The sequence below is a fragment of the Mizuhopecten yessoensis genome, unplaced genomic scaffold (genome assembly GCF_002113885.1).
Source record: "Mizuhopecten yessoensis strain PY_sf001 unplaced genomic scaffold, ASM211388v2 scaffold9385, whole genome shotgun sequence".
Taxonomy (NCBI): domain Eukaryota; kingdom Metazoa; phylum Mollusca; class Bivalvia; order Pectinida; family Pectinidae; genus Mizuhopecten; species Mizuhopecten yessoensis.
The window spans coordinates 206,209-231,159 of record NW_018408021.1 but is presented as its reverse complement, the minus strand read 5'-3'; the positions used below and the strand labels follow the sequence as shown (position 1 = coordinate 231,159).

Genomic DNA, 24,951 nt, shown 5'->3' with positions numbered 1-24,951 from the left:
GAAATTACACCTTTCCGCATAAATCTTGACAGAAAAGACCATTTAAAGACGCCAATATCGTCACCTTGGCAACAAGTAGGAAGGATATCTAGATCTAAAGCTATATAGAAAATACGTTCGTTTGCGTTTAAGTATTCTGTACCGTGTAACATTTGTCAGGTAATGTTCTCCGGTACGTTTACACAGGTTTAGATGAACATATTCGGAATTACTTATTCCGAAGCCCTACACCACATGGTATCCCTATAAAGGTTTATTCGAGGTCTATTGTGAGCGCGCTGAATCTAATTTCGTGGCTGTGAAGATCAAAGAATAAACTGAAATATTACGATTATGCCTAATTTGAGGTTGTCAAAATCGATTGTGCGGTCACTATGAAATGCGCAACGAAGCATTATCGATGTGAATAGGTGAGAAGCAATTTAAGCGAGACTTGTGCTATTCGTCAGGGTTCCATCTTAGCGGTGAAAGTGGCACTCAAAGGACGGATTGGGGCGATATCATTACAGATTCAGGTGTATATACTAGACTGGATGTACACTGTAATGTGGTGTCTTAACGCAGGCTGAGAGACCCCTACTAACTCCCTCTCCTCCCCTTCAACATCCCCCTTTGACATTGAGGTGTTTCAGTCATGTTCACTCGACCGAGCCAAGAGGTCAAGACAAATTTTTCAATACCGAAAAGCTCATAATATATATAATTGAATTCCTGAGGTGTCGGATCTAGCGCCCACGATGGTATATATTGAATACTGATTTTTCGGTTTGGTTCAAATTACATTTTTAAATCGTATAAAAAGCAGGGCAAGTATGAACATTTGGTTGTGTCTCCGGTACATCGCCATTGAAAGGTAGATTACTTGCGGTCATTGGAGGGCAGGGAGACCGTGTAAAATTAATGAGATAAATCAATACACAAATACGATTTACGGATTATTATACAATATGCGGCTAAACACCATCTGGACAGAGACTGCGATTACAGTATAATTTACCTCACCGTCAGTAGAAAACCTGAAATCCAATCACACGATCGACCTTCCTGTGTCTATTATTTGCAGTTTCGATATGATGATGAATCGCGTATACAGGAAACTGAAGTAATTCAGATCTATATTTAGACCTTTATGTTTCAATCAGATTCATCAGTTTTGAAATATGTAATATCAAAGTTTTTTCTTTATACATAAACAATATACGTATTAAACGTGTCGCAACGTTGCAAGACCAACTGATCCCTTTGTCAAGCTAAGATAATGTTTGCGCATAACGTAAAACACCAATATTAGACCTGTATGTTTACGTTTCAATAAACATGTATTACTTATCTACTTCTTAATAATACGATATGTGTTTTTGTATTGAAAATTCAAAAATTCAAATGAAATATTTAATATGAATAGGTCATAAACAATTATTTTGAAATAATTACATTTTGAAAAGGGCTTCCATTTTATTATGGAAATGTACTGGTTTGATATTGGTTTAAAGCTGGATTTATATTGGTATAACGCATAATTTCCGTGAATGAAGGTTGAAATCCCAAATGACGTACCCGTGTTTGCCTTTTACGCTGAGGAGAAAGCCAATCCGTCACATCTAGAACCTTGATTGATCGGTGTTGAATTTTAAAATCCCCCATTTATTGATTTTTCATAACTATAAAGATCCTGGCATACAAATTTAATAGAAATAGCTGGCATTATATAGCTAGATCGTCCCTAATCCGTTTTACCTGGGAAATATTGTCTTTATACACGAAGTGGCTATACCCATTGAAAAACAATCTGCCTTAAGAACTCTTCACGGTATTTAGTTCGGAGAGGTCTCCAATATCAATAACATGTTAATTGTCTGGACTAAATAGGACATCAGACAATATAACTCACGTATCTTAACAATAAACAAAGAAGTAGACTACGTATATATATGTAAACTGTATCTGTCTGATCATCTACGACATTTTCTTATCGTCTGTTTAGGTGCATTTAGTATGTCCTTAAACATCTATTACCAATTAACCAAACGAGAATACAATGTATTACAATGTCAATGTGGATTTATTTACACAGAGAACCTGAGTATCTCAAAATCATGAAAATCTACTTGTAATATGTACAAGCTGCATAGAATGAATTACGGTAGACGTGCTACAAAACTGTTCTACCGTTCTTTGTTTAAAACTAATATACATGTATTTAATTATTAAAGATGTTACAAGTTACATGAACTGAAAACAATTACGTACTATGAAGCGATTCGAACGTCCATGGTCTAAAACGAATTGAAAGTAGTATATATAAATTAGTATTATATATGAAATTATATGATAAATATTATCATTCAGTTGTATCCAGACAAAGAAATTATATGATGTTTTCTTATAAAACACTTCAAACGTTTTATGCAGGTTATACATCCTAATTATTAATTATGCAATACTCGAAATATTAAATTAATAATTACCCTAGTACTATCCGTTATCACCACCTTAACGAGAGAATCTGTGTTTCTGGCTTTATCACGACGAGTTTGTGATGTTGGAGACTAATGCTGGGGCCCTGCAGAATCAGTGGTGGTTACTTATTTGTGTTCTGTCTAAGAAATAATAAAGAAACCAACAGTGACCTGTGTACTCTTGTAGCTGATAATATTGGAAAAGGGCAGTTCAAAATATCAATTGTATAATCACTTATCATTGAAGAAACAAAACAACTTTTTTAATATCTACAATATGACAAATAGAAATGGATTCATAAGAATTCGAATAATGTACATGTAATTATGAAAATACCAAATTTAGATTAAATGCAACGGTTGATATAAGATTGCATAATAACTAACGCTTGAAATTAATATCAATATATCCCTTGTCGATTTTATTTACACGAACTTTGACCAAGGTCGCACATCAGAGGATAAACAGTATTTAGATGTCCATCGTTCGGGGTTACCAATGATGGCTTATACACAAAAAAAATATTTCAATTGCTAAAATAAATAGCTGGGTGGATGATTGTCTGTTTCACGCTGGTTAATCTTAAATATTAAAATTCCGGTCACACGGGGAAATGACGGGTTCTAAGGTAGATAAAACTGTGTAAGGTAAATATCATTCGTCATTGTTACATCAAAAGATGTCAGAATTGCAATACAGCAGGAATGTCAATATGCTCACTGATAACAAAAGAAAACATTACCATTGATTGTGACATTTTAGTTGACCATAAAGGAGGAGTGTTATTGGTTTTTTCACACTTAGTCCTCAAAGCATTGCAGAGTTCTGAAACAAAAGCCTAGCTACCCGCGCTCGCACAGGGTATTGGCCTAATGCAACAACTGTGTTTGTTTCAAACACGAACTGGCCTTTGTGTATGCAATTAGTCAAGCTGATGTCAAGCCCAACACTTTTTCATAGTAACATAGTTTTTGTGTACTCGGCAAGACACCAGTTAGTGTTTACATGAATGGTTCGCTGTGGAATGTACATCATATTTATCATGTATGTGGTGCATCGCTCTTCTCCGGTGTACTTCGACAATTTTCAGTTCAAATGTTCTGTTCATATCAAACTTGAACTCGAACTTGGATCCTGACCTTCGTTTTTCCTACTCTGGGAAATGTGAATGTTTGTTTGGCATGGCCCCAAAAAGGGAAAAATATTTTAGTCTCTCCTAGGAAAGATGAACGTTCGTTATTTTTGCATGTGTATCCGTTGACCCTTAGTAGATGTGTCTAGGTTGGGTTCTTCTACCTAGGATACGAACGTTATCTACCTATTCAAACATCAGTTATTTAGATACCAAAACTGTCTCGCCTTACCTAAACAATATTACAGTGTAGCACCTGTGTCCGGTTTTGTGTTTTTCTAGATTACATAAATGTGAAACAGTGTGGTTTCGCGGTGACATGCTCACCTGCTGAATTTCTAGTTGAAGTTTCGACACCTGTTGTCGAAATTAGCTTTGTTCGTGTTATTGAGCAATATCAAAGTTGTTCAACACCAATGTGGGAAGGGGGCGACAGTACCCACGTGCTATGGTCACTAAATTTCAACGCCGTACCAGCCTCTAATGTCCACGATACATTTTGAAAAATACAAACAAAAAATAACAAAATCAAATACCTACTTCATTAAGCTGTTCGTGTTTTCTCGCATGCTAACTTCATTTTAAGGATCTATAATTCTAAATATTAATTGTTCATAATAAAATATTATATAAGATTTCACGTTTAAAGCGTCGTTTACATGTATAACAGTGAATATTTCAAGTCCTTTATATAGACCTAACGTTTGTTCTGTGAGGTATAATATGGACCCGCGGTATCTCAACATGCGCCTAAAGGAATGAGGGGTCAATTCCTATGATCACAAGGGATGATCACAGCGGATCCACATGAAAGTGAGTTTAAGCTGGAGATTTCCCGGTAAACCTTGAGCATACCTTAAACTCCCGTCTGTAGCGCGGTAAGACTATAGATAGCATACATGTTAATGATAACAGAAATTAGTGAGGGACATGGATACAGTTCATACAGGTACATTGTACATGATCGTCTACAGTTCTCCGGTACACAATCAGGTTCGCCTACTGGTGATAGGCAATTCACCTACTAGTGATAGGCAACAAAATGTACATGTACGTCTTCGGGTCAGGTGTACCCAATAAGGCTCTTGTGCTCCTTCAGATCCTATGAATTAACCTAGCAATGTACATATACGCCTACATGTCCTATGGGCCCAGCAAGGTACTTGTACTCTTCAAAGCTTCAGGCAGCAAACAAGGTACAATTTTACATATACTCATACAAGTTATAGAGGCTAAAATGAGGCACAAATGTACTGCACATATACGCCTACAGATCTTATGTACTCAATTTAAGCAACTTGTTTATCAAAATTTACAAATTGTTTCTCTCACTTTACGTACAGATTTGATTTTAGCCTTTATTTGTTTGAAATCATAACTACTAAATCATGCCATCTGGGGTTTTTTCTGATATTATCTCATTATGTTCGTGGAAAATGGTCATTTTATTCTGTTCCGGAGATGAGCGCCCGGAATGTCCGCCAAACAACAATAAAACTTCAGCCAGGACCCTAACATTAACCGGACAGCACTTTCATGTAAACATAGATAAGACTCTTTTATAAAATTTCCGTGTGAAAATAATATTTATAAAAATAAACATATCAACGTGACCGTCTCGTTTGATCTTTCGCAATACACAAATTATATATAGGGTAAAAGTTATCAAATCATACTTCCATGCGTGGGATACGAATGAAATTGCCGACATTCTTGGGTCTTTTTAAGCATGAATCGTTACTCATATCTGAAGTTTTAAAGGCCCTGCGTATGCACAGGCTGCTTCACTGTAAGTTGTGTAGATTGAAATTTTTACACATATTGAGGGATAATCTTGGTTATATTTCTTCTTGGTTTCCGTTGTGTGCAAGAGATATCTCGCTTCGATGATAATGAGATTATATAAGTCTCTTTAAAATTTCGTTGGATCTGCTGCCCACTCAAAAGGACAGAAAGGAAAGGGGAGTTTTTTGCTAGAGGGGTTTTGTACCGCTGTTATTCAAGCACTGTACCTTTGCGCTAATACTACTTTTGTCGTGTTATTCTTTTGGAGGCTCTTTATAAAACATCTAAGAAGAGTATTACATTACAAATTAAATTCCTGACATTTCGAGAGTGTACCGATGACTTGCCTCGGTGTATTTCTCTGTACATGTAACGCACACAATTACATATATAATACCATAGGAGCTGCATCGCTTCGTGCACAAATTCAATAGTTGAGTCTCTGGCGCATTCGGCGTGCTCCCATCTCGAGTGCGTTCGCCATGTTTGTCCCTATCTGTGGTCTGTCAGAGATAATCTATCTGTGTATTCTCGTCAAAAGAATAGTCCGAATTTGTTTGCCATCTTGTAAATTAAATGCTGTCGTCTTATAAAAAACACACGCTTGCTTTGTTTTTTACGCGACAAGATCCAATTTAATGGCATATAACTAAACCTGTATTAGAATTTCGTGTGTGTCGTTGGATATAGATCATGGCTACCAGACAATGATAAATCTTGGCGATAACCCCTGGAATATTTCCCAGTCAACGATAAAAGAATTTAGCATAAAAATGTTTAGAATATCCATCTAATATCACATAGGTATTCATAAACGCCGTGAATGTAATGTTTATCTAAAGTAATCGCGTACCCATTAAAACTTGATACGGATGGATTTTGCAAATAATAACGTGTCTATAGCTGTTCGCTGTAGGGTATACTGTTGCGTAGCCGGGTACATGGGTTCGGTACTGACCCGTGGCGCCCTCTCAGCGAGACGGCGTGTAAGACGATGATTGTTCCCGGTAAATGACGGCGTTCTGGCGCAATGACACGTGAAATCTGCCCCTTTGGTTCGAGGTATATTATTATTAAGAAATAGGTTCCCACTGTCATTCAATAGGACCTATGTTCTACCCAGTCGTAACAAAAACAAAACGAGGAACGATACAGTTACACTATAAAACTCCATCAAATCTCCATCCGGCTAGGTTTAATACCTTGGTTTAAAGTCCCGCCCTGTATTGTTGGTGCGGTAATGGCCCTGGTCCAGTGTTTGGGACAAGTCGGTTAGATTTACTTGTGGTATTTTTTATTGCCTTCAGTGTTTTTGTGTATATGCAGATCTGTTTTGTCTGTTGAGGCAGATGGCCTGTGGACTTCAACAGGTGTGGATGTTAGGCACACAGCTGAAATAGTGTGGTTTATGAAACTACGTTCATGTTTATTCAATTGACAACAACAGAAACAATTCAGGATGCGGGAACTTTTTAACTTTCTATTCTTTTTCATTTGTATTTTAAAAGTCCATTACGGCGAACAGATTACATTTTGCATGGGAATTGATACCATCTCGAACATGTTTTATACAAATTACCCAACACTATTTCCGTATTTATCAGCTTAAATTGGAGTATTTTCGTTACTCTTCGCCGATGTGGATTATTCAACGACTGAGAGAGTTTATATAAGGACAGACTTTATTTGTTTGGAAGGTATCTCATAAACTACACCTCACAAGGCCGATCGTCTCGTGAACATAAGGTAAGATTCTATTGTACAGGGTAGGATCACTCTACATTGTAGTAACGTAGTCCCGGGTTACAAATATCAATGCCCCGCTCATCGGGACTTCGAACGTCAACAAAAACCTAATTTATATAGTCGAACTGAAAGAAATAGTAATAAATGTATGGGCTACGTCTTTTCACGTTAACCTTGGTCGTTTTAAACGGTTAGTTATGCGACATAGAAAACCTATGGAGTTCGCGCACAAATATTTGAATCAATTTTACTGAAATACTTTTTAAAATATCAACGTAAACAAATAAGGTATCCTCTTCCATCCTTGGTTATTGACAGTATGGAACCTTCCTATCGTTTGCCATTTGTTACATTTCTTAGGGATTCGAACCCGGATCCATGTCGCTCAGTACGGGAGCCCGCATACAAGGACGGTCAAGTAAATACGTTTTAGAAATGATTTGAAAGCTACGTGTAATTAATTAGAATCTCGTTTTTATAGCATATTATCTAATTTGTTCTTTTCTCTAAATGTAATTCCAATTTGAATATTTTTATGAAAGGCCTTGTATGGTGTTTTCGATCGTTCTAAAATCACTTGGCTTTGTGTTCAAAAATTGAAAAATCTTAAGTTTAAAATTATATTTTGGTGATATTTTATTACATATATTTTCTTTAACCACGTGACCAGTAAGGTAGCTGGTACAAAACTTGTCTCAAAAACATTATATATATTCTAACTTTTAAAACACTGTTCCCTGTGTCTGACTAACGACTTTTTGTCACGATACTCAGATGGCGTTCCCAGGCTGCAACTGTTGGTAGCAAGTCTATACAAGATGGTTACGCTTGCACTGTATGATTTACAAGTTCTCCTTCCATTTCTTCTTCCACGTTTGTCGGCATACATATTTGAACAATGGGGAATAAAAATCAACAGTTCTTGACGTTGTAGTACAGTGTTTTTATCGAGTGTCAGAATATTTGCGACACGTCAGCTGAAATGTGAAGAGTGAAAACTAAAAAAAAATCTGAAGCACGTTTGGCAAGTTTGAGTGGGCTTTCTCGAGCAAACCCCTGCTTGATAAGGTGCTAAGTGGTAAAATAATTAAAAAATCGGACAATCCAAATTCCGGAATAATTTTGCCGTGGTGCGAGAGTGGAGGTGATAACAAGCGATAACAGAGTCGATAGCAGGCGATAACAAGGCCACTTCACGCCTTAAATAGCCGCGGAGACAGGTCTTGTCGTGGTCACTCTAAAGCACTGACAATAAAGCGCTGAAAATGGCCGACACTCCGGCCAGCAAGGGTCCAGCATTGTCACAGGGGTTCATTAAATGGATATTATTGGACATTGTCATCTGTTCACGACAAAGAATGTTTGTTTCACTAGGTCTGTCGACCCAGCGTGTGGTCGAGGAAATGCTAATTATTGGCCGGACTTTGTGATAGTCAGTGTGAGGGAGATAGGCCGTTTCGCTTGGTCAGACTCGGACACTGCAAAACCCCTTTTCAGGCCGAATGAGCCTATACATGATTTTTATCCCGTTGAATTGTCCGAGAAATTATAAAACTTGCACACGATATTTATTGTTTGATTATTATGATTTGAGCACAAGTCTCATCTCATCCCATTTTTAGCGTAACATTAAAGATTTTATCCCATAAAAAGTATGCCTATAAGACATGAAAATCATTGTCTATGCGCACGTTTCTCTCTTTCTGACATGATAATGAATTCGCGTTGTTCCAGACACCTGCGTAACATCAAAGCGAACATCAAAGGAATGCCATTAGTCTAATGACTTCTATAAAACAATGATTTCTGAATTGTTAATTAAACCTTAATTATTATAACTTTTCTTCGCCACATTTCCTCAAAATTCAGGATGGTCTATGAGATTTTATCCTTTTTTTGAGGGGGGGGGGGGGAAGTCTTTGCAAACATCAAAGGTCATATATGGTTGAGTACCTGGGGCAGAGACCGCAGAGTAGATAGCTGGGGAAGGAAGAGAAAGAAGTCCAGAGTATTGCAATCAAGACAGCTGATCAAAGATATAACGAAGATGCTGACAAGCCAATATATATTTTCTCGCTTTTTAATGTAGCTATCGTTCTATACAAGTTTATATTGAAAGTTCACAAATCGTGTTTGTTTTAGTTAAAACAACGAATAAAAACTATCGCAGAACACTGACTAGTTCAACTGGAGCATATTGCGAAATGTTTCAGTTTCGCCATGTCCCTATGACAGCCCAAAACTTGTTCTTTATTTCGTTGCAGTTATTGTACTCTCTGTATTTGGTAAACTTCTTTTAAAAATAAAATTTTACTTTATTTAATTTTCTTTACAATTTAGATCATGTAAACAATTTTATTCTACAATATAGATAATCGGTCGGGAAATAAGTAAAGAGTCCGTCAATTAAAGTCTGTTCATTATGTATGCGATTCGTTAGAAGTTAAGGTTAATTAAGTTCAGTATTAATTACCAATATCATTTATATATATTACATGTCTCGTTAATTTTATTCCATGTTCTCATTACATTTTCTTCCTATCCATTCTCATGTGTCAACTTTTGAGTAGTAATATAATCTTGTCAACTCATTAGTTTTTGATATACGTAATTGATGACGCCTGTATAGAGAGTTTAATCTTTAGCGTACGATTTTGACAGGTGATGTAAGTTGAATGAATGAGATCGTTTACGGGCATTCTAGCTTGTTCTCGTCAAAAACGTGTCACAGGGCAAGTGAAATTTGAAAGGAAATCAAAAAGCAAATCTGCTATTAGCACCTTTTTGTTTCGCTCGACAGAACAAATTAATTTGTCGGCGTCTTCGATTCAACAGGTACTACAACTGTGTGTTGGGGAATGTACAGGAAAGGTTTGAGTTCAGACAGGTAACAATATTATCGTTTAAACGATCTTAACTTTAAACGGAATTATTTACCTCAAAGCGTGATACACAGGCACAGGAAAGGTCTTAACGAGGCTCACCAACTGTTATTTTCTGGATGTCAACAATGGTAATTATATATTTAATAGTTATTTTGAAACAGATTTTAACAAAATTACTTAAACAGCCCGCGGTTAAGTAAGTTTGTACAATAGCTTGAACATTGATATGGCGATTAGAAATGTATCGTCTCAAAATTTTCAGTAGTTCATATGCCATGTATATTTCAAGTTCAGTTTTAATTTATTTAGTTTGCTAAAATTGTTTACATGAAGAAAATAGGTAATATTTAATGTATACAATTCATTACATTTGTAATATTATGTTGAAACCCTATTTTTAAATGTTGATGAGCTAGATTTACTAAAATGGTATACATGTACATATATTTACCTTAACGTTAAAATATGGACGCGCTAAACTAATCTTTCACGCATTTTTAAAATCACATTGTTGGAATTTCCTGGTTTAATATGGAGATTTGTATAGCATATTCGATTAAATTAATAGAAAAGATGATTAATTGAAAAGCACTTTGCCTCCCTAAACGGGTTATATTTTCTGAATCGCTTATACCTGTAATCAATGATCCTGTAGAAATTATCCGTTACTCATAGTTGTAACTCGAGACAGAGTAAGTACGTATCAACGATTTTATTAATGGGACTTAATATTAGGAATTACTGTATTATTGATATTCATGCTTCAGTATCAAATTTCGTACATTCCTATTTATCAAATTTCCCTCATATTATCACAATACACGCCCTCGAGTTGTACACAGCCATTTTATTCTCCGTTCCGTGACAGCTAGAGCGGTTTGTTTAGTAGAAACTTCCCTAGTTCGTGTATTCTCTCTGTTTCACTTGTTTTGAGTGATTTTTATATTAGACATAACCCTTAAGATTCCCTCAGATTGACAGATGTAGACAGTTTTGTATTGTAGGGACTACAACCAAATATAATCTCTCAGATTCCATATACATGTATATAAATAAAGTTTTATTTTGTAAATACATTGTAGTACCCTAATCTCGGCTCAAACTATTAAACACAAATTCCTTGATGCTTGGAACATCATTTGAAAAGGTGTCTGAAGTAGCCTTTTGAAGACTGCGATTTGCAAATGAATGAAAGAATTATTTTAACAAGTCTGTTTCGGGATACATTTTTCATATTTAGGGAGCTCCTACAAGTATATGAAAGTCTAAATATACCCCAATTCACTGGATATAATCTGTTTCATGAGAATATGAACGATACAACTTTCTAAGGATTTAATGTTGTAAATTAAAAAATATTCAACATGTAGCCTCTCTAACGATGTACCAAAAAACGAGTCCATTTACTATATCCCTCCGTCTGCTCCTATAAAGTACATACAAATGATGAGATCATCAATCATAACATGTTTATGTGTTGATACAGCTTGTATTCGGGACAGTTTGGAGACGGTCATTGCGCATCCCTTTGTAGACCAGAGCGGCGTAACATTTGCATATAAACGAGGTTTCGGAGGTATCATGTTCGAACTTAGTCGATAAAAACAGTTTAAACTTTGGCGGAAAGGCAAAATTTGGTTTGAAAATCGGTTCATCCTTCTTTTGAGATCGTAAAATATTCCAGAACTTTTACGTAAACGAGGTTGTTTGTCCCAACATCAGGAGTTTGTTGGTCACGGTCCATGGGACAGACTACGAAGAATCTGCCCACATAATAAGTACATATACCGTGCCCTTACCTGAATTAAACGTCGTAACACTACCTGGGCCTTCATGCCGGGTACATTCTAACAATGGACACGAAACATCACGGCATTAATTAATGATTATAAAGCGGACAGAAAGGCAGGGTATAAAATTTATATATAACAAAGGACTGTGGCACGCCGGGGTAGGACGGGGTTGGTGTGGGGTTACGAGGGGACGTAAATGTATATCATGTATATTGTACAGGAAGAGACTCCAGCAGCTCACTTGTCCTTTACTGGACAATACAAGTCATGGAACACGTGACATTCTCACCTGTAACTTCTACGTAAGATATTTATCTTTATTAGGATATACATGTACAAAAAGTATGATGAACATACTTCCGGCAGTTAAGATTAAAAACGAACTCTAAAGATATTGCCACAAAAAAAAATGAAATACTACATCCTTATTTAAAATGCCGACTTTCTGAGATTTGAAATAACCATAATCGAATGAAATCAAAAAGATGAAAATTAACAAATATTTGTGTATGATTTTCAACAAACATTTGTTCTTTAATTGTGTGTATATTTCATTTAAGCTGTCTATGCTTTGAAAAAACTAGGTCATGTGTATTTCTTTCAAATCAAAAATTACACGCGACATTTTCTTTTATTCTGATGATGATCGAGCGTAATTTTAAGGCTGGATGCCAAAATGTCATTATTCATCTCGACTGCGTCATATTTCAACCCGAGCTTTTATCTGATTTTATATGATCTATAAATGAGTAAACCCCCGGATTACCAGTAAGTTGGCACTGTCGAGGGCTTTTAACAATATTGCTGAAATACATGTATAAAGACGTGTTATAACGAGGGACGAGTATAAAACAACAGCACAACTTTCAGATTGTCAATTTTAATTGAAAATGAATGGTTGAACATATTAATCGTATAATGTTTAAATAAACTTTCTTTTTAAATAAAGGTTTTCGTTTAAATGTTGCAACTGCAGGAGCGAGAAAATTGGAATATTTTTTTAACATCTGTTTCATTACGTTTAAATTGTTAAATAAAAATACGTTAACTCAATGGTCTGTTCAAAAGACACTTTATTCATCAGTTTGTAGACAATGATATCGTAATTTTCTGATTTTCCTTAGACAGAAAGTTTGACACGTTTTCTTTATACATTAGTATGTATCTTTAAATCGTGTAATTCGGTGAACATTTCACTATTTTAAACGCAATTTTTAATCTTGTAGTGTTTTCATCCTGGTTAAAAAAAAACAACGTTTTTCATGATCACAATATAACATATAAACTGCAGGGTTTCTATATCTGTGCGATATACAAATGAACTTTTAAAATGGAAAATATAATCGAAATGACAAAGAGGGATTGTTTGGTGAAAAATAATCTTTATTCATTCACACTGGGCGTTTGAATACAATACTGAATGAGCGTTTTAGTTTCTTTATAAAATCTTTAAAACATATGACCGTTTGATATTCTTTTATAAAAAGCACGACGGCTTTTATAACACATTCTCAGTGAGTAGGCGCGTTCGTACCAGTCCACTCTGTTGACACAGGGACTTGACATCTAGCGTCAATGACTAGAAGTTATCTCAGAACGAGGACCCAACACAAACTCTGTGGTACCTTATCACAGATAGCAGTGTCATACAACAACCACACACACACAGGCACGAGACAGTAACCTCCTCTAGTTCCGACAAAACAAATATCCAGCTGAGAAAAAAGGTACGAAGGGCAATCAAGTCAAGACTTTTTTTACCCCGGCGAATTTAAACAAACTAGCAACTTCTTTTAAACATTGAAAAGAGTACATTTGTAAGGAGCTTTAATGGTCTGTTGAAGTATCCGACATATTTGTGTTAATATCAAAAACATTGACAGATACCACATTGTATATTATCAAGAAAACAGAAAAAAATATTTACATTTTATATACATTTTATTATTTACAAAAATTTAAGAGAAGGTCTCGAAAGAGAACGAATGTGATTTGTTTTCCATTCACCGTTAAGAAGATTTACTGATTACGATGATATCATCCAAGTTCATTGTGTAGAATTACATAACACCTTTCGCACATAGTAACAGACGATTTATGGCTCTGTTAGTAAGATTAAGCTATCTCTATAGTCATTTACGAAGTGTATTTTGTAGAAGTGTGATATTCCCGTTTATTTATTTTAATCGTAATACAACTTAAAAGTTTTATTGGGCATACATTATTTGTGCTTTAAGTGAAATATATATTTGCTCTGGGATAAATTCAGATTTATACCATGAAATTGACAGTTTATAACGCCTAATTGAGATACTCGTTGAGTTAATACCTTTAGTGACGTCCACCTATTTTCACCTGTGTTGTAAATTCTACTCAATGATACAAATCGTCTACGATCAAAATCAATATTTGAACATCAAATGTCGCTTAATGTTCCCGTGTGCTAGTCGAGACTGATTCGTATGTCTGCGTTTCGTTTGTTTTAAAGAAAACGTACATTTGCTATTAAAATTGCAGGCCTTGAGAGTGAATCAATACTTTTGTTCCTTTTTTGATTTTGTAAATGCTAATTGCTACTATGATCATGTTCAGTTGAGTACACAGGGAGTGTGTCGTGTTACTCATATAACAGTCGCCGTGTACAGCGACATAAATTACACTCGTATAAATATTGCAAGGCCGAACCGGCTTCAAAGTATCTACGGTTGAATTGTATATTACGGGGTTTGAAGCTGGCATTGTATCATTTACTACATCCTATTTCGGTTATACTCGTGAAATCAGATAAGTTTTGCCGTAAAACGGCGTGTGCTATAATGGAACCGCTCGCTGTGGCCCTGGTAAACTGCATTTTAATTAGCTCAGCTGATGAATATTCATAGACTTTTGCGTTGGTAGTCTTGACACTTGGTGTAAACTTTAATCAATATGTAATGTATATTCATTACAAACTGTGTACGAAGGCCCAACCCATGTATACGACCGTATTTTAGAATTACACGAGATTCACAATAGCAACACACAAACGCCTGGAATGCATTAATTAACGTTGATTCAGTCTGCAATAAAACCGCCTTGATTGACACGTTCAGGTATGAAAGCTACGAATTGTGGAAATTCTATTCAAATACCGCAGAGCACAATGCCTTTTCGTCTCCGCGTACTACGGGTGGCCAAAGTCAGGTAATGTAAGATGGCGGAATTGGTTTTGTCCCCCTCCCCCAGGGTCGCACAGGGTCACTCTCAGGGGGCGGAGACTCGTGAAGTGTACCTAATCAGCCTCTATTGATTGCCGGTTTTCCAATTCATTCTGCGCATGCGCCAACGGTGTATTGACAATAAAACGTATTAGGTTTACGAGCGAGGCTTTATAGTCCATGTGTTGATCCGGGTTTATATTGATAGTGAAAGCTCGGCAAGCGTAATATCATGAGTTCGTCATACTGCGTTAGAACAGAAATAGACCCGGAAAAAATGAATATATACGTATTCGGCAGGTTTCTAACTCTTGGATATATTTTTTGTATTTTGACAGATCTGAGAATCAGCCGGTGTCATGGCGGTGACAAAATTGTGTTGAGGTGTGGACAACTGTTGGCGTGAATGACGACGGGTGGCACTGGTCACTACCTGACCATAGCACAGCGTGAATAATCATCAGCTTGTGACACCTGACCAGTTTATGACAGGACCAAAGTATAACTCTCGGGATTTTGTTTCCATTCATGGCAGAACGAGTCCGTGACTCGGATAGTTAACCTTATAGTACCAAATACCAACTCAGGTGAAAATAAATTCGTAACAGGAAATTAGGAAAGTGACCTTTTCGTTGCTGGAACGTTAATTCTAAATTTCTTTCGACGACGGAGGTTGTAATTTTTGGATATAATGTGATCGTGCACGGAATAGCCCGTGTGTGTGTTGTGTGTTTGTGCTGTGTGTTTCCGTGGCCCGTACTGGGTATGAGAAAGAGTACCGGGTATGTCATGATGGGCATCGGATTCACATTAGGAATTGTGTTGGGACTGCTTATACAACTTCCGGTCATCACCCTCCCAACTTCCGGTCGGGGACAAGGGGACCTGGGGCTAGACCTCGTGGGGTCGGAACTGGACATCAGGAAGAAAGCACTGACGAGCGAGTTAAATAACGGCGATCTTAATCAGGACTTACGGAACGGCGAGGGGTTGAACAGAATTACACAGAATTACCCTCTAAGAGGATTGAAACATTCGCTTCACAGTGTTGTTTATCCCACGAACAATGGGAGTAAGTCGCACTTACAGGAGAAATCTGTGCCGATCCCTGATATTACACCCGATTACCGGCCACAATCCGGCAATCAACCGGTCGATTCACCTCCGGCCACTGGACTGGACATCCCCAAGCAGGGCAAGCGGGGTGTTGACTGGGTCAAGGCTGTTTCGGACATGGTGGACGGAATTGTGTGGACCTCTTCACTGGAAAACAGCTGTAAAACTAGACAATCAGATCAAGAACAAAAACAATGGCGGGAAAAATCGACCCGATCGAAAGTTGTGAAAATGAGTGAAGGATGTGGAAGGATGCAGAATCGCCTGCTCATGTTGTCGGATGGAACACGTGCATGCGCGCGGTACCGTCTCAACACGGATCAGATTCAGGGTGAAATTTATTCCTTCTATCTTGGGAAACTCCTACGCATCAACAATTTATTACCCACAGTGCTAAGTGTGGTCAATTCACACAGTGACAACTGGCGGACGGTTCATACGGAAATGGCTAATGCCCAGTGGTCAGACAATAAGGTGGTGGTTATTACACAATGGTCAGGGGGACTAAACCCCGCCTACATTCCCATCCATCTCAGGGGAGACGACCGCGCGCTCTTCCCTACATCCGGGGAACTCGGTGACATGGGCGCGTGCGAACTGATGCAATGGTCAGATCTTATAGTGTTTGATTATTTAATTGCTAATCTTGACCGCGTGGTTAATAATATCCACAACAAACAGTGGAATAGTCAAATGATGGAGAGCCCTGCTCACAATTTGGAGCGGGACACGGACGGGAATCTCATTTTTATGGACAATGAGTCGGGATTGTTCCATGGCTACCGGCTCCTGGACAAATATTCGTCCTATCACACATCTTTGTTAGATTCTCTGTGTGTGTTTAGAAACAGTACAGCAAGCATTATAGAACGTTTACACCTTTCCGGTAACGTCGGAGAGGAACTCCATGAAACGTTTGTCCGGGAAGAGCCTGCTCATAGCTTTGTCCCGACCATACCAAAAAAGAACATGAAAATTCTACAGCAAAGGGTCGGCGACGTTTATGAGCAGATCCAGCATTGCAGAGTCCGCTTTATGTAATAATCATGCCATGTATTAACACAATAATACAGTGAAACTTGTCTAATCCGACATCCCGTGGACCACAACATATTAGTCGGAATAGACAGTGCATAAAACATACATGTCTTTTCAGGTACTTGTCATTATAAATCTGAATGAGGCATTATGTTGGATAAGACACTATGTTGGGATATATATGTGTCGGATTAGACAGGTTTCATTGTATTTAAACATAGTCTCATGCTTTGCTCAATTTCATGAACCCATTTTTTCCTTTGCATCAAGGTCTGACAACATTATGATAGTAAGGACCATTACATGATGTTTTTTTGGTTATCGACAATGCATAGCGAAACATTTTAAAAATGATGACGAATCTCAACTAATCGTACACTAAATTCACACAGATTTTTTTTCACGTTTGGTTAATTTGTATCAGGGTAAGTTCTTAGCTAGTAAAAGCACGATCTGACAAAGTTCATTGATTTTACTACATCCACTAGGCTTATTCAGAATGTGTTTAGTTTGTTCGTTCTTAGTTTAGATGTTTAAGACAACAATACAGCAACTGGAAATGTAGATAATTTATAACCGACAATCATATCAAAATTATTACCTAATGTCAAAACTTCCATCGATAATCTTTATAAAGGTCATAAAGTTTGTCAGATTATGATGTTGTGGAAAATGGTTAATGAATTCAAGTTATGAGAAAAAATGGACCATTTCGAAAGTCTATTCTATTCCAATCTGTTGATGCAAAAATATTACATTATGACGTCAGTTAGCATTTGATTTTTTTCAATTTAATAATGTTTTACAAGAGAGGCAAATGAAGTTTTTGTAAAAAAACAAAAGAATACGCTAAAAACCTGGTTAACGAGGCTCATACAAACTTGAGCTATCATATTACAAAAGAAAAATGAAAAAAAAACAGAAAAAAACTCCATTATGATTTTAAGTTTTCGAAATGGTTCATTTTATTTTTTGATGCTTAACTTACCAACAGTACCTTTTGTCTTTGAGACATTCGCAATAAGTGTTTACCATGTACTCAAAGTATGTCTGGTATGTGATATATGCAAGAATTTACAGATTGTCATTTTATTTATAACTGTGATAGTTGATTATCTCCCCTTACAAAGGGTTTGTGAGTGCTGAATACCAAATATTAACTGTTGTTTAAATGTCGTTAAAACGTCGCTTAGACGTTCTTGTGTGTCGCAAGTATGATTGAGGTATTGAAAGAATGTGTTTTAGTGTTCCGACAAATGAGAGTGAGCGAGAAAGTGCTAGTTAAGGAGAGAGAAAAAAAGAGGAGAAAGTTGTCCGAGTCTCGATATTCCGTAAACAGATAGGAGAAAAAACCAATTTACCGTTTTTCATTGATTTTAAATCAATGTGTTTTTATTTAATTATTTCATTATATAAACCTGTCAATAGCAATCATCTTTTTATTTATATACAGTGTATAGAAATTATTATCACTTTTTCCAATCGAATCGTTCTTTTATAATAATACATTATCTTCAAAATTTTCAACCTATAGCAAAAATGTTCTTGCTATTGATAAGCAGTATATATATTAAAAGATTTTTAAAAAACGAAAGAAAATACACATACAATTTCCACCGATTTACTGGTATAATAAGATTTTGATTCGGTTGGTAAATGAAAAATACGAAAATTCAAATGTGTAAAATCGGAATATTGATAAGAATGTGAAATCATGTATGTTTGACAGAAGAAGAAAAGTATTAAAACGAGGAACGAATGTGATGACTTAAAATATAAAATAAACAGTAAACCTAAACACGACTGGTTTGTGTTTGATATGAGCGACATCTCGCCGAGTTAACTTTTGTCTGGGGTTAAATGGCCCTGGCAAGGCACTGTAGACCCGCCCACCCGTATAATAGCTGAATTGGCCACGCTCAACATGCCATTTTCCCACAGTGATACGTTTTAAAAGCCTTAACAGCTTGACAAACATCAAATACAATTTTCATCATGAATATTTTTTAATTTTCTACCAAATTTTACTGTTTCAATTTTTTGTTCAGCGTTGATTAATTTGTAACCGAAAAAAATCTTCTTTTTTTTTAATTTGGATTTTTAATCTATCCAGAGATGTATGAAGCCAGTAGTATTTATCTGAACAAATAACGGAATAAAAATAATTCTAAATCTGTGAAGTAAGCTGTTCGGGTTTTAAACATCCGGATACAGATGGTCCGATTATTGTAAGTATAAAAAAAGTTTATGGGCGCGTACCCGTGACGTACCTGTGAACCCAGTATATATTATAGACTCACCTTTCCGCTTGGGCGGCCATTTTTGTTACCTTCTGAAAGGACACCGTTTTATGACTGTCCAGTGTAGATTCTACTGGTATAGGAACAAAACATCGGAATTTGTCGCCTACGATAATTATAGGAGAACACAAAAAATATCTGAAACCACAGGAAACGATCACCTTTTAATCTTCGAGAATTAATTTCATGTTCAAAGAGTTTATTAAGCACTTGTCAAACCATTATTATATTGATATAAAACATGAACAATTGCCTACCATAAATTATCAAAGAAATTGGAAACATTCTATACAAAAATGAAATAACCTGGCTGTCTCTTCTCGAGTGGAAGGGTCAGAGGCACAGGAACCTGAGAATTCGTTACAGCTATGTTTAGATCTGAACTAAGGTGTTCAGAGTAATTTTACACTTTTTAGGGTTTAGATAAACTTTCCGTAAAATGCCACCCCTTATATGTTACCGAAAGTTGATCTAAACCCAATAACGTGTAAACTTACTCTGAACACCTTATTTTAGGTCCAAATATGGCTGTAACGAGTATCAGGTCCCTGTGGTCAGAGGATACAAGGTTTAAGGGTGTATGATAGGACATAATTCAATTATTTAAATGTATAATTATCAATTAGATATACTTACATCTCAAAAATGTTAAATACACGAATTAATGATTGCTTAATTTTTAACCCCATCCCCACCCCTACAGTTACAGCTATATTTGGACCTAAACTAAGGTGTTCAGAGTTATTTTACATGGTATAGGGGTTTAGATCGACTCTCGGTTAAACCGGGCATACACAACGTTATTCCCAACCCCATCCCCTATACAGAACTTTTTTTTCTCTCTCCCTGCAATTTAGGCAAAATTATGTCACATTTGACAGGGTAAAATCACGGGGAACTGATTGTTGTTACAGCTATATTTGGACCTAAACTAAGGTTAATAGGAGTTATTTTTTTCACATATTTGGCTTTTGACAACACCTTTTTATCATTTTTATTAACGTTGTTGGATTAACGTTCATAAAGCAATATTATATTAAAATACTGTAACACAATTGACGGAATCCAATTAGGCACGTGTTAAATTTATAGGGATTAAAGCTTAGCCTTATGTGTATTGAGTAATTAACTCAGGGCTAGGCTCTGCTAGTAAAAATATATCAAGGGTCTTATCCATTCTGTGGAATCGTTGTAAAGTCTATTTATTAGCATGTATATGTATATTTGCAAGATTGTTTGAAACAAGAGATAGCAACTAAAACTCCTTCTCCTCATCAACTGTAAACCAGCGTTGTGATATCGACAATACACAAACACACATATATAGTAAGTAGATGATATATATAGTAGATAATAAATAAACAAGGTCTTGATACGGACTCATAAAGAAGCCCAAGAAAGCTGAAAGGCTAAGCGGTATATCTTGGATACGTATTATTTTATTCTATATGAATAGTTCTATTTAAAAAAAAAATCCGGAAAACAGAAGAATGGAAGAAGTAAAGGAGACACAGGCAAAAAAGGGGGCATGACAATTTCTCTTACCCTGGACAGGGATATCCACCATTTTACCGGTGTGAGATTTTCTTATCTCACCCTAGGGTTGAGACAAGCTACACGTGCTCTTTGCACGTTCTCAACAATTGTATGACGTCATAGCAACAATACCATGATGTCACGGCAACAATACAATGACGTCACGGCGACATCACATTAACATTTTCTTGCATTGATGTAACGTCTATATAAAATACATAAGAGGGTAAACAGTAAGAGAAAAATAATCATTCACCCCCTTGGGAGTGAGACAGGGTGATCTCAACCCTCGGGGTAAGATTCTTAAGCTGTCAGACACTTGGCAAGCCTCGTGTTTGACAACTTAAGAATCTTACCCCTCGGGTTGAGATGACCCTGTCTCACCCCCAAGGTAGTGACAGATTCTATTATTCTGATACCGACCATATACACATAACACATCAACAACAAAAAAGAATTGAAAAAGGAAAGAAGACACGAGGAAAAAGAAGGGACATGACAATTTGTGATATCGACCATACACACATATGACGTCCGGAAAACAGTAGAGTTGAAGAAGTCAAAAAGACACAGAGTACATGTAATACAGCGTGATGACAAACATACATGTTTTGATTTCTTATTGAAATGTAAGAAATTATTACATTTCAAACGTTTACACCGTTTCAATACGTCTTAAGATGCATACAATTTTCAAGATAATTTACATATTGCGAAAGTTTTTATCTATATTTTACACACGAACAAACGATTCAGCCATATATCATGGAATTACAGGATTAAAATAACACTGATTTTATCGTTATATGACACACCCGTATACATTGTGATAAAAGTGGGAGCAGCGTTATCATTACATTTGATAGTGATGTCGTTAAAATAACTGTCCTTTCATTTGTACTTTTTTCACACAACCGTAGTTTAATCTAAAATCTAAAAAGATCTGCACACAGATGACATTTGTTACATTTTTTCTATCTACTTCCTTTATTCGTTCGATGTTTGTATTAACTTGAAGACGCTGCGGGGTTTATAGTTCTGTGATCCACGCGGGACTGTCGGGTATCTTTTGGCCACACACATTTATCACAGGGGCTTGGAAATTAAGACAAATTTTGTATAGTTGGGACCTCTTCCGATGTGCAGTCAATAAGTTATTAGACGTTTTAAGGGTTTAGTTCAACACGTTGAAAGAGTCTACTTATGTTATCATTAGAGCAAGCATTGCATTGATCTAAACCCTTAAAACGTCTTCTTATTACTTCCTACACTAAGAGAGGTCCCATCGTAATTATGAGTTGTTTCTTCTTAATTTTCAGGTCCCTGTGCTGTGCGCAGTATTGACACATTATCGAATTTTCCGCACAAGCTGTCGGGGTTAATCGTTAAAGACTACACATGCGCAAATCATAAAATTGACTACTTTAAAATTCATGAACAAATGAAGACCGGATATCTCTGAGAGCTCTGCACACTGTTTAACTAATGGTAGACATACACATTTCTAAAGTCAAAGTCGACATTAATTGAAAACAATATCATTAAGCTGAGCAACACGAAGTTATACAGCTACATTTGTACAATATTTTTGGAATTAAAAAAAGAAATATATTATTTATGCTTATTTTCCCAAAACGATTCGTTTTTATTTTATATGACAATAAATAATAATTTTATTATCATAATATCTAGTACTTACCTTTGTAATTAACCCGCGGCTCGCATTCATGAATCAGTTATCGTGCTCAATCACGGATTCTGTGCTCAAACTGTAACTGTGCTGTAATTCACTTCAATCATGTCAAACGATTAAAAGTGTCAACTGTAAACATTGAAAACAGTATTTGGCTTTAATAGACAAAATTGGATTTTAATAATAATTTATAACCGGAAGAAGAAATTAGGCTTGAACATAAGAACGGTTTCGTGAGTACGGGCCCAGATCTTAGCGATTGAATATCAGTTTCATTAAGATATTATAATAAAAATGCATTACTTCTAATAAGTTTGCACATCTACAGGATGGAAATAATGAAAAAAAAAAGTAAATAAATCAACAAATAATAAAAACTAAACTCCGAATATAGAACAAATCCATTAGTCCTGATTTGTTTTTTGATCCCCAGCTATTTGACAATGAAAAAAGGTGATTATTTTCTAGTATACGATTGCGACCGAAGTGATCGGAGAGGGTGACATTAAAACACACAGCTGTGCAGATTTTCCGTATTATAACAACTGTTAGAGAAAAAAGGAAAGAAGAAAACCAAATCGATTGGGGAAAATAAATTGGTATCAGACACACGCGAGTACATTTCAATGGAGAGTTTGAGGAATATTGAAAAAACCGCCTTAGTCCACTATAGAACTGTCTCTTGCCAGTCAAATGTATGCAATCAGTTTGATTGGAATAAGTATTAAGTGTACGATTTGCAGGTAGATTTCACATCGCCTAAATGGTAACATATTTCCATGTCTGTACCCACGCATATACATCGCCTGAACCTGACACAGCATATATATTCAACCAATCGAGATGGAGTGTTAAAGCGCATTGCTAAAGTCTCAATAATATTTACCCTCCGGATAATGTGGCAGTATTAATGTTGCTTTGTTTGATTAAATATTTGAAATTAAATTAATCGAAACTGCTTTTGTAATATTTATCAATGCACTTTGATAAAGTCAAACTTCAAAATAAACTCCACTGTTTGACAACGCGCACGAGGGGCGTTTAATATATGTTAATATGAAAAGAACAACTATTTATAAAAAGAAGAAAAATGGTACCTCAACAAAACACCACGTGCACGTTCTCCTTCGCGCTTTTAAATAACGACAAATTTAATTTGATTTTTATACAATATTATGTAACGTATCGAAAACACGTGACGCTGGAGCATACATTACATGTAATAAATGAAGTCAGAGATTAATCATTTAAAGTCTAATTTGCATAATTCTGTGAAATGTACAATGAAATAGACAATATTCCTCGTGTGATTTATTTTCAATTTGTTACGTAATCCATTTCCCGAAGCATGAAAAAGAATATTCTTGTGATGTATCATTCACTGTTTCACCATAAGATAAGAATTAGCAGGAGTATGCCTTGCGGCTATATTTAACACGTGTTATGCTGGACTTGGGTACTAGTTATCATATAAGAAATTACAAGCATAAGTTATTCACTAGTTTTGTACATACATTCGATACGCACAACATATTTTATTCGGGGAAACAGCCCACATTCATTTTAGAGCAAATAAAACACCGATACAAATCCTAATACCACGGAAGACAATATTATAAGCTTGCTCGAGGTACACACATACTTAAATCATATGTGAATAAGATAGGATTTTATAATTTGCTACGGCATCGATGTCTTACACGTTCTTCAAAGGAAGGTCAACACAGGTCGATATGGAGACAAAGCATGCAGATGCGTTTGAATGGAAAGAGATGGACAAACATTTCAGATTACACGATGTCCTGGTCAACCGTAATTGACCATTGGTGTCCGGCCGTAGTGAGATAATACGTCCATTATTATGTTAATTATAGCTTTATTAAACCTGTATGTATATGTGATAAGGTCAGACACAGGTATAGAAGTTTAACAGGTACAATTAATTCATTGTTGTACAGGTGATTGTCGTATTGACTATTGTAATACGGAAACTGCCAAGGGCAGGTCACGGGTGCTGAAGCTGGTCGCACAATTGTAAATATATCGATTGGAATGTTAAAGGGAATTATTAATTATATTCACGTATTTGTGTTCAAGGTAAAGATGTACGCGGTAGACATTAAAATTACTCCGCAAAGCAGGTGATTGATTTAGGTCACACAGGAACTATATTCCTGAGTCGGATACACTAAGTGATAGCGGAGGGAGCCTGTGAAAAGTGGAGGGATGGAGAGAAAAGGATAGGAAGAGAGAGAGAGAAGGAGAGGGGG

The 24,951-nt window shown here is 36.1% G+C and overlaps 1 protein-coding gene across 6 annotated transcripts in view; it reads left to right on the top strand.

Annotated features, from left to right (window-relative positions):
- The window catches only part of LOC110457946 (four-jointed box protein 1-like), a 33,045-nt gene extending 14,206 nt beyond the window's left edge, over nucleotides 1–18,839 (top strand). For 4 of the 6 annotated variants that reach the window (XM_021509454.1, XM_021509452.1, XM_021509456.1 and 1 more), the window contains exon 2: nucleotides 15,337–18,839. In XM_021509454.1, the coding sequence (XP_021365129.1) occupies nucleotides 15,764–17,155 (1,392 nt within the window). In that variant the 5' untranslated portion in view covers nucleotides 15,337–15,763 and the 3' untranslated portion in view covers nucleotides 17,156–18,839. Of the gene's footprint in view, nucleotides 1–6,464; nucleotides 7,124–7,483; nucleotides 7,542–15,336 lie in introns of those variants that run through there. The other 2 variants (XM_021509455.1, XM_021509453.1) reach the window with 2 other exon arrangements.
- The last annotated feature ends 6,112 nt before the right edge of the window (nucleotides 18,840–24,951 follow it).